This window comes from Meleagris gallopavo, chromosome 1 (assembly GCF_000146605.3).
Source record: "Meleagris gallopavo isolate NT-WF06-2002-E0010 breed Aviagen turkey brand Nicholas breeding stock chromosome 1, Turkey_5.1, whole genome shotgun sequence".
In the NCBI taxonomy this organism is placed as follows: domain Eukaryota; kingdom Metazoa; phylum Chordata; class Aves; order Galliformes; family Phasianidae; genus Meleagris; species Meleagris gallopavo.
Genome location: NC_015011.2, coordinates 68,650,540 through 68,660,085, shown reverse-complemented (window position 1 = coordinate 68,660,085; position 9,546 = coordinate 68,650,540). Strand labels below are relative to the sequence as shown.

The window sequence follows — 9,546 nt, the reverse complement described above, 5'->3', positions numbered from 1 at the left end:
CTGTCGCTGTCACACAGAGCAGAGCTCAGCGCTGCCCCTCTGCTCCCTATGAGGAGCTGCAGCCGCCATCAGGCCTCCCCTCAGCTCCTCTGCTCTGAGCACACCAAGGGACCTCAGCTGCTCCTCAGACATCCTGTCCTCAGACCCTTCACCATCTTCACAGCCCTCCTTTAGAAGCCCTGTAATAGCTTTATCTACTTTTTAATGTTGTGGCATCCAAACCTGCACAAAGTGCTCAAAGTGAGGCTGCACCCAGCAGAGCAGAACGGGACCACCCCTCCCTTCACCTGGCTGGCAGTGATGGGCATGATGCACCCCACAGTACAGTTGGACTTCTTGGCTACTCAGATTCAACTTGTCATCAACCAAAGCCCCACTGCGTGTTCCATCAAGAGTAAACATCTCCACTTACACTTCTGCCAGGCTTCATTTAACTCACTTGCTTTCAGTCCTCTGAGTCCTTGCCTTAAATGGGTTGAGAGGTAACTCACGTTCTGAGTCGTATCAGCACGCAGACCTTTAAGAAAAGGTCTTGGACCTTTGGACTTGCTGAGGTCATTCATGTTTTGTTGGTGTAATTCATTTTAGTGAGGTGTCATTCTCAAAGCATATCTGTTGAAAACAGGCTTTGGTTTTGGAAAATCAGTTGATATCTACATGAAAATCATAACTACAGCCAGTAACAGAAAATATCTCACACTCAGGAAAATGCTGAAGAAACAGTGCCCAATGCAAGGACAAAAAGCAAACAAAAACTACCTCCCACAAAACTGTCCCAACATTTCCATCCATCCTCTTAAGGGACACTCATCAATTGTGATGGAGCACTGCAGGGTTCATGTCCTTCTGCTCAGACAAGGTACTTCTGCTAAGAAGTGTGAGGAACAAGTCATGTGTGAATGCAGCAGACACGCATCCCAGGTCCTGTTGCTGCTGTGGTTAATGGCATACTGCACTGCTTCAACCTAGTTCCCAGCCATGCAATGTTTTATCAGTCTCTGATTCCTACATCAGGAGAGCTACAGATACAGCACATCAGTATTTGCTCTTAGAGACAAGTGTAAGAGCCCTCCTAGCAATCCAGCTTTAAATACATTTTATGCACACTTTATCACATAACTACACTTGCCTTTAAAGATACACAGGATACTTTGAACAGTATATTGGCAAAGGGGGCAAAAGAAGTCTAATAATAAATGCCAATGGTGTTTTTGTTTCAAAGTATCTTTGAAAGGAACTTGGATGGCCTTTTAGTTTCCATTTTGCTTTCACAGAAAGAAGTTCAGCTTAAATTTTCAAATATGATGAGTAACTTTTGGATAGCCAGCTTACGATATTTTGAAAGATGTCATCTTTAACAAGCTTAGCGCACAGAAAATCATCTTTAAGACACTGAAACAAAAAAGTTTTGAGTATACAAAATCAGGCTGCCTTTCTGAACATTAAGCTGTTCCCCAGCATTTACTTATCTTATTTGCTTCTCATTCCCTGTTATTCCCTATCAAATGACTTACCAGATTCTCTCCCTGCCATCCAGATCAAATACTCTCTGCAGGTAATCATTTTCCTTGCTTCACTTGTTTTCCTCTTGCAGGCACACCTAGCAATTTAGTGCTGGTCAATATTCACCTCCAAACTGATCTTGGCAGAAGTCTTCCATTTTACAGATCACAAAACTGAAGCAGACTTCTGGTGAAGGCAGCACACACTGATCTCAAGCCTAGAAGTAGCTGGAGTTGCTCCAAGTTTTGTAGTAGTTCTAACAGAGACCTACAGCATTGTCATGACAGAAGTGGGATGCAGCAGGACCTCCTGACTAAAGTGGGGACTTCTTGCCTGAATCATCATGTTCTGCCTAAATTGAGTCTACAGAAGTTCAACATACCACCAGCAGACAAGTAAGATTCCATTTCCAGTCCCACCTGAAGAGTCTGCCCCGGAAGTCAGTAATGCAGTGATCAATCTGACACGCCAAGGATATCCATCTTACAAAATACTGAAATTATTAATAATTAACATACGTATAAGTCAAAATCTGCTGTTCTGTTGTTCTTCAAACTGCTACAGGGAAAAAAATTAGAAGGAATTCTAAATATTTCAATGATTCTGGAATTAATGCAGTATTGCAACAGATGGTGAGGCAGTTGCCAAAACTTAATATGAAACATAATATTTAATGCATCCTGGTTATTTTATCCTAAGACACTTTTTTTCACTTCCGAATAAAGACAAAGCCCATCGTGATATATTCAAACTGTTCGGAAACCAGACAGTTTGGGTACCAGTACTTGATGGTTAACTGCTGAAGATGGGCAGATGAGCAGCTGAGTTAATTGCTTTCAATCATGTCTTCAATTCTTTCTCCAAGGAAATGCTTGGGTAGATATCATTTGAAAAAGAACAACCTGGAAAGCACACAGGTTCTATGTTTCAGAGCTCTAGCCAACATTCTGCAAACTGGCTAACCCAGGAAATGAGATGTAGAGCAACACTAGACTGTTTTGGTCCCCAAAGCAACGAAACACACAGATGGGTCAGCTTAGATCTGCAGTAACAACTGGCATGTGAAGTTTTTGTTTTCCTTACATTATTTATTCTCTTTTCGATTAAGAACCATTTTAATTTAGATTGTGTGCTGATTTACAAACCATTGCAGTCAATTATGAATTATCAAGGGCCAATAAATTTACAACAGTACTTAAGAGTTTTGCCAGAAATTGGAAACTTTTTTCCAGACACGTAAGAAGCGCAAGATACTTGCCCTGAGACATTTTGTTGAGGGAAAACTAAAATCTAACTGCAGCTTGTATGACTGCAGCACACTGTACTGTAGGACTACAGCTACAGTGAATAAAAACAGTTAAAGTCTGAGAAGTGAACAGACCTCAGATAAATGGCAGGAATCAGGGACTAAAGCTCATTATTTTGTAGTGAATTTAAGAGTATAATTCTCCAGAAAAGTCTGTTATAAGAGGAAAAAAACAATTCAACACTTTCCCTGTTAGAGAGGGAAAAAAGGGAAATAATGACTATTTAAGAGAGAATATAAGAGTTTACTCTATAGCTCGTGCACACATTACACTTTTCACAATGCTTTTATTCTCTTTTATTTTTACTCCTTACCTATGGTCAAAAATTTGCCTATATTGCAAAGCAAAATCAAGTGGTCACAGACAAATGTGATTTCCTACATCTGCACTTGTAACAAGAGACATACTCTGTTCTAGTTCAGCTGCACCCTTTGTTGTCATCAACTGTCAGCACTGGTTCAATTCAATGCACTAAAGAGAGTCTGAACAATTTGGAAAGAATGATTTAATTGGAGTGGGTCCCACCCGGCTCCTTCAGAACATACATACAGAACAGCCAATACAAGAAAAACATTTAAAAATTATTAGGTTATCTAAAAGCAAAAAAACATCTGATCTGGCAGTGGGATTCAAAGCATCTGAAGTTACTTAAGTGTCATGACCAAAAAAAATCCCAGAAAAAAGTCAGCAAACCAAAAACATGACTTGTCAATTTCCCAAGTTAGATTCACCCATTTCTCCAGCGCTGTGATAAAGAATGCAGTAACAAAATCAGTATCACATATCATCAGAAGCGTTATATACTGTAAGAAAGTAACATCATTGGTAATTTGAAAGGCAGTCTGTAACTTCTCTGTAGAAGGTAAATCCAAGTAATACAGATTGCTCTGGTGAAGCCTACCAAGACTTTAAATCATGTTGACAGTCACTCTCTAATAGCCAAAAGAATTACAGTCTGCTGGATTAATGCTGTACACTGTCATTAGGCTGGCAATTAAATCCCATTTCGGAGATTGTGTGATCTGAGTTAGCAACATCTGCGAATATTCTTACATCTTGTGTAACAGCTGGCCACAGATCATGATACACCAAAGGAAAAAGGCCTTTTTAATGGCTCCCATGTTATTTTGGATTTAAAACTTCATGATGACGCAGCTTCTCAAAACAGCCCATGAATCAAACTTATTATCCAGTTGTCATGTGGGACTTCTTAATTCTAAGCCAATATAGCAATAAAGCATCAAGGTCATTGTTTATTGTACATGAATAAAACTTAACCACCTGTTCGAAGTTCTACCTTTTGACAATGAATGGTATTTAGTCTCAGAGACTTCTGACATCTATAACATTTACCAGTTCTGTGAACATGTGAGAAGCCGGTCTCAAAGAGCATCTCCACTCATGACAGTCTGTCTTAACCTTAAAAAATGGTCAGCTATTCTGCTTCCAACACCAGTAGCTATACACAATGAGATGGGCAATTCAATTATAGGATGCTCACACAACAAATTAATTTCATTCCCAATAGTATCATTGAATAGTTAAGCAGTTAAGCGTTTTCCAAGAGATCATTTAGTGACAAGAACTGCAGCATAGGAAGATCTTTAACAGCCATACTGAACAGAGAAGAGAGACTTTGAAAACGAAGATATGGCTCTACAAATCCACTGAAGAAAGAAAGAAATGTTACCTGCAATCACAGTCATGCTAGGCACTCCTTTCCTTAGAGCTTATCCATGAGGCCTAATAAAATGCTAAGTATGGAGATTTAAGTAAGGAACAATACTTTGAAAAATCCTGATCCTTTACGTCTTAAACAATTGCTTGTAGTACTTGCAATAATAGAGGAATATAAAATGTTTGCAGCCAAGAATCACAGAGAGAAAATCTAAAATAAGGTAGTCAGGGGACTTCGTTTGAAATGCACAGACAGTGAGTCTCTCCAGAGTGTTTTCTCTGAGGCAGATGCCCCATGCAACTACAGATCACTCACACCAAGCACTGACTGGCACTCACAGCTCACTAGGGACTAGAGACATGCAGAGGCCCAGGCCCTCCCTCCCAAAGCAGGTGCAAAGTGGGCAGTACCTCTTTGATGCGCTTCACCAAAGCATTCTGGTCAAAGGCAACAGCCTCTGCGCACTGGTGAAGATGGTCCTGGTATCGGAGACACAGCTGCAGCACTTGATGTGGATCCAGCTTCTCCAGCTTGGTGTTGGTTGGAGACGTCTGCCCACTGAGGAGTCCTGCAAAGCAAGGGGAGCAGTGGAGTTAACTCAGCTGTTCATATCACCAGCCCAGCTGCAGGCAGAAGCAGCACAGCACATCCAGAATAAACACTTTTAAAGGAATAATTAAAAGCTAATTCGGACTGCAAGACTACTGAATGGACTTCATCAATTTCAAAGGTCCAGGGGAGGCTAGAAGTGGGAAGGACAAGAATTTTTGGATGTTAAGGTTTCCCAGCAGTGTGAAGAACCGTTTGCTATACAGCTTAGCCCTCCTTGACAGAGTTTAAATACAGAATCTAAATGTAGCACCATAAGGCACAACAGCTTGGTTTACACTGGTAAGCTGCATGAAGCAAGTCCTGCTTCTTCTTTGTCACAAACCATACTGAGCTCCAAAAATGACCCTCCTTCTCATTTAAGTGTGCCAGAGAAGTAGTCCAGTTCTGTGCACCCTTAAGGGCATAACACTCAAACTAATTTCTAAAAACCATTAAAATTCGCTGGTTATCCAAAGCAAAGCTGAATAAAAAAGGCTCCACCTAAGTTAAATAGGATAAAACGTCCAGGCTTTGCCTACCTTGACATTTAGAAGCTTCAGAATCCTCTCATGCTGTAATAAAGATTTTTCTTTACAAAGACTAGCTACATATATTTGAATTTTATAATGAAATTAAGATTCTTACCTACTCACATGACTCCAGGTTTCACAAAATGCTCACAAAAAAAGAAGAAAAAAAAAAGAAATGGCATGAGACTTAAAAGTGGGCCCAGTGGGCCATTGTTAATATCAAGAGAAACAAAAGGCAAAATCATTTAGAGAATTTCTCCTGCCCATTCTTTGCTGCTTGGACAGTGCAACTTGAGAACCTTTGCTGAGCCCAATCATACATACATCACGTGTCAATTTTCTCTACAGCTTCTAGAAAAAGAGATGTTAAATTCTAAGGCCAAGCTTTATGTTTATATATATATATATTTGTATATGTATACATATATGATTTTTCTTTCCCTTATTCTTTCTCATTTCATTTTGCTCCAGCATTAGCAGAACATTTTCCTAGCTGGGACACCACCTGTGACAAGCAGCACACACAACAAATACAATCTGCTTTTTCCAACACATCCGTCAGGCTACATAAGCTGAATGCACACGTCCTTTGGGGCTCTCCATTTACCGACAGGAAAGGACATTAAAACAGCAAATGCAAGAAAGTATCACACCAAGCAATTAAAAGAAGTAATAAATGCAGGTTAACTGAATTGGAAAAGTTCTTCTAAGAATGTACCTCACTGGGAAATGGAAATTATTTGAATGGCCCCCATGCATAATGAAAGCTACAAACAAGTTGTGACACAATGTTCTTGCCAAAAGACTCACAAACAAGACAGAAAGAAAGACTGAGGCTGAATTATCTTACAAATTTGAGAAAGTTAAACCTCTTCAAGAACATTTCCAGACAGAAACGAAAACAAAACTAGAACAACAATCTCACCAAATATGATGAAGTGAGTTTACTTTTCATCAACAGTCAACATTTTACCCTCTCAGGATGCTCTCAATTTTCCTTTACACAAACCCTTTCTTTTCCTCATCTTCAGAGAAAAAAAAAAGATAGTTTTGTTTTGCTGACTTGTTGCCCACTACAAAAGTATCATCTGAGTCAAGACGTCAGGAGAAGAAACACAGTTAACTGTTTGGTCTCAACACTCTGTATTAACCAAAGCATTTTTTATGTTCTATAAAGAACCACCTCCAACAAAATCTTAGGCCCAGCAATATCAATTGCAAGTCTTTCAAAACTACTTTCAGATGAAGTGCAACACTTCAATGAGTGCAAACCAAAAATGAGACTTTTCTTTTTAAATGTATACATGACGTTTTAGCATTCCATCAGATTCTTAGTTCTGATCCTCTCTACATTTAACTTGTCAGAATAAATGTTCAGACAACACCATCAACTTTTACTATGCTGAATGTCCACAAAATAATGAAGAGTTCACCATACACCTGAGACAGTTACTCTGTTTCCTCATGGATTTAAATACATGATGCTATCAACTAGCTCATTTTCTTTGGTTACTAATCTCTCATCAACTTCAAGAGGAGTAAAGAGAATTATGCTCTATTTAATAGTTTTAATTAAAATGAAGCGTGCATTTGGGCTAATTTAAGCTGCTTTTAAGAGTTTTAAGGAGGAATAGGGCAAGGACAGTAAAATGAGCTACAAAGGACTATGCTACCTAAACGTACAGTATGCACTTACAAACATGTACAGGTTACATAAAGCAAAGTGAATAAACTTCAAGGAGCCCTCTGACTCACCATCCAACAAAACATGAGCTCAAGTAAATGCAGACATTCAAGCTGGAATACCTTCATAAGAAGGCAGAAGTTCAAATAAATGACATACATCGTTCAAAGATAGAGGATGGTACTATTCGTGGTGATGCAGCAGGCTGAAGCCAAGGCAATTAGCTTCTCTCCAGATCTCTAGGTTCATGCTGCCAATGTCAGAGAACAATTTAGCTCAGAATTTCAATTTACAGGAGATGAAAAATTAGAGTAAGCAACAGAATAAAAAAGGCCACGTACCTTTCTATCTGGGAAAAAAAACCCTCAACAAAAATCTGTCTCCCATCTTTTCTTGTTCACAGCGACTACTTACTACCCACACTTTAAATATTAATTTTTTATTAATTCACAGCTATTTATTTTTCAGCAAGTCAGTAGCGTTACTCCAAAAGAGCAGATGGCAGCAATAAGTCATCTTGATACATCATGGAAGAGATTGAAAACAGTTAAGATAGTGGAGGAGCCCAGGAGGAACCAAAGGATCCGGTGCTGCAACCTGCTGCTCCACATCTCTCTCCCTCATCCTCTCCTCATAAGCAGGCAGCAGTGATCCTAGAAGGCTATCATGCACTATCCACAGGCTCTGCCCTACAGGACAGCGGAGCAGCACGCTGCCCTACAACCACGAAAAGCTTAAGATTCACAGGAGAAAAAAAAAAACAACTACCAAGAGACATGGAAAAAAAGGGCAGGAGGTTAAAAAGGGTGTTGCTGGTATCCTTTGTTTCTATACAACAAGAGAGTTGAGGAGATAAACTACAAGCCTCCAGCGATTCAGCATTGAGACAGCTTCGTTTCTGGAGAACTGTGAACTTCCAGGTATTATTAAATAACTTTCTTCTTGAAAATCACTACTTCCTTCTCCAAGCTCTGTCCCACACTTTGAACTCTTCACTGAATAGGCCCATCCTATGGGATGGAAGTAGAGTTGGCCAATATACGGATTTTAAAAGGATATGAGATCATATCTCGTGTAACAAAATATTTATTAGGTCAGTCTCTCAAGCGCCAAAAGGTGGAGAGGACAGAGGTCCCCAGTGGCTCAGGCTGCCTCCTGAAGCAGCCAGCATGTGAACTCGCTCATCAGCATGCCAGACTTCACTGCTGTCCTCACGATTTCATTTGCATGATTACTGCTTTACTTTCCCTGCCCCCCTCCAGAACACATTCCTACTCTCAGACAGTAAGAGAAAACAACCTAAAATTTCCTTTTCTTATTAAACTATCCAAATCCTTTTCCAAGCTGCTGGTTCTCGTTCAAAGACAGAAGCACACCAGAAATCACTACTACACCGATTAAAAACTGGAGAATAGATTGCTCAGCATGAGAGATGCAAGTTACCCTAATGTAACAAGGGAAGGTGGCACAGAGGATGGCAAATTGACTGTAGACAAACTGAACAGCTATTATCCGAGCAAAGAACATATTTGTATTGTGACAAGGAATGTTGGCTGTAACAGCAAATTTTCCTCTATTTTGGAGCCCATACCATGTGATCCTTTTATTTCTGCATGGGTGACAGATGGGCTGAAAACTCTTGTCCTGTCGCATCATTTAACAGGCAACTTTTCTGACTAAAGAGCCCAAATATTCTCTCAGTATGAATGATGTGCTTCAGTTTCCCAACACTGTGAGCTACTACCTGTAAGACAATACTCAGAAAGATACAAAAATCACCTCCACTTTTCCTTTATCTCAGAAAAAAAGAACTTAAGAAGATCCAAGACATTAAGTTTCTTTAAAAAATATGTTTTCCTATGGGACAGAGACAAAAAAAAAAACAAACTTTTATGAATCTCTACCTACTAAAGGCATAGATCTTATATAGAAAAAATTCTATCCAGAGGAGGTTTTAATATTAATTGCACAAAAAGAGAATTTGTAAAATATTTTTGACTTCTGAGTTTCATTTTTATTTAGGCTTAGATCCTGCAAATATCTGTATACCATTAGAATTTCCTCCTGTCACAGATGGATGGTTATATATAATCAATAAGGTGTACCAAGGTGTACATTTTTTTGTACCAATAAAGTTTGCAATTTCTCCGAAGCAGTGCCTTTTGCTCCACATTTTAAGGAATCTGCAAAGTGGTTAGCATGATGGAGCCTGGTCCCGACTGGGATTTTGAACACTGCTGCCAAAATACAAAA

General features: G+C 39.4%; 1 protein-coding gene across 1 annotated transcript in view; it reads right to left on the bottom strand.

Moving 5' to 3' along the window:
- BORCS5 (BLOC-1 related complex subunit 5) overlaps positions 1–9,546 on the bottom strand; it is a gene marked incomplete at its 5' end in the record, with an annotated part of 58,713 nt that overhangs the window by 13,471 nt on the left and 35,696 nt on the right. The window contains one exon of the mRNA XM_031553871.1: positions 4,899–5,056. Within this exon, the coding sequence (XP_031409731.1) occupies positions 4,899–5,056 (158 nt within the window). The remainder of the gene's footprint in view (positions 1–4,898; positions 5,057–9,546) is intronic.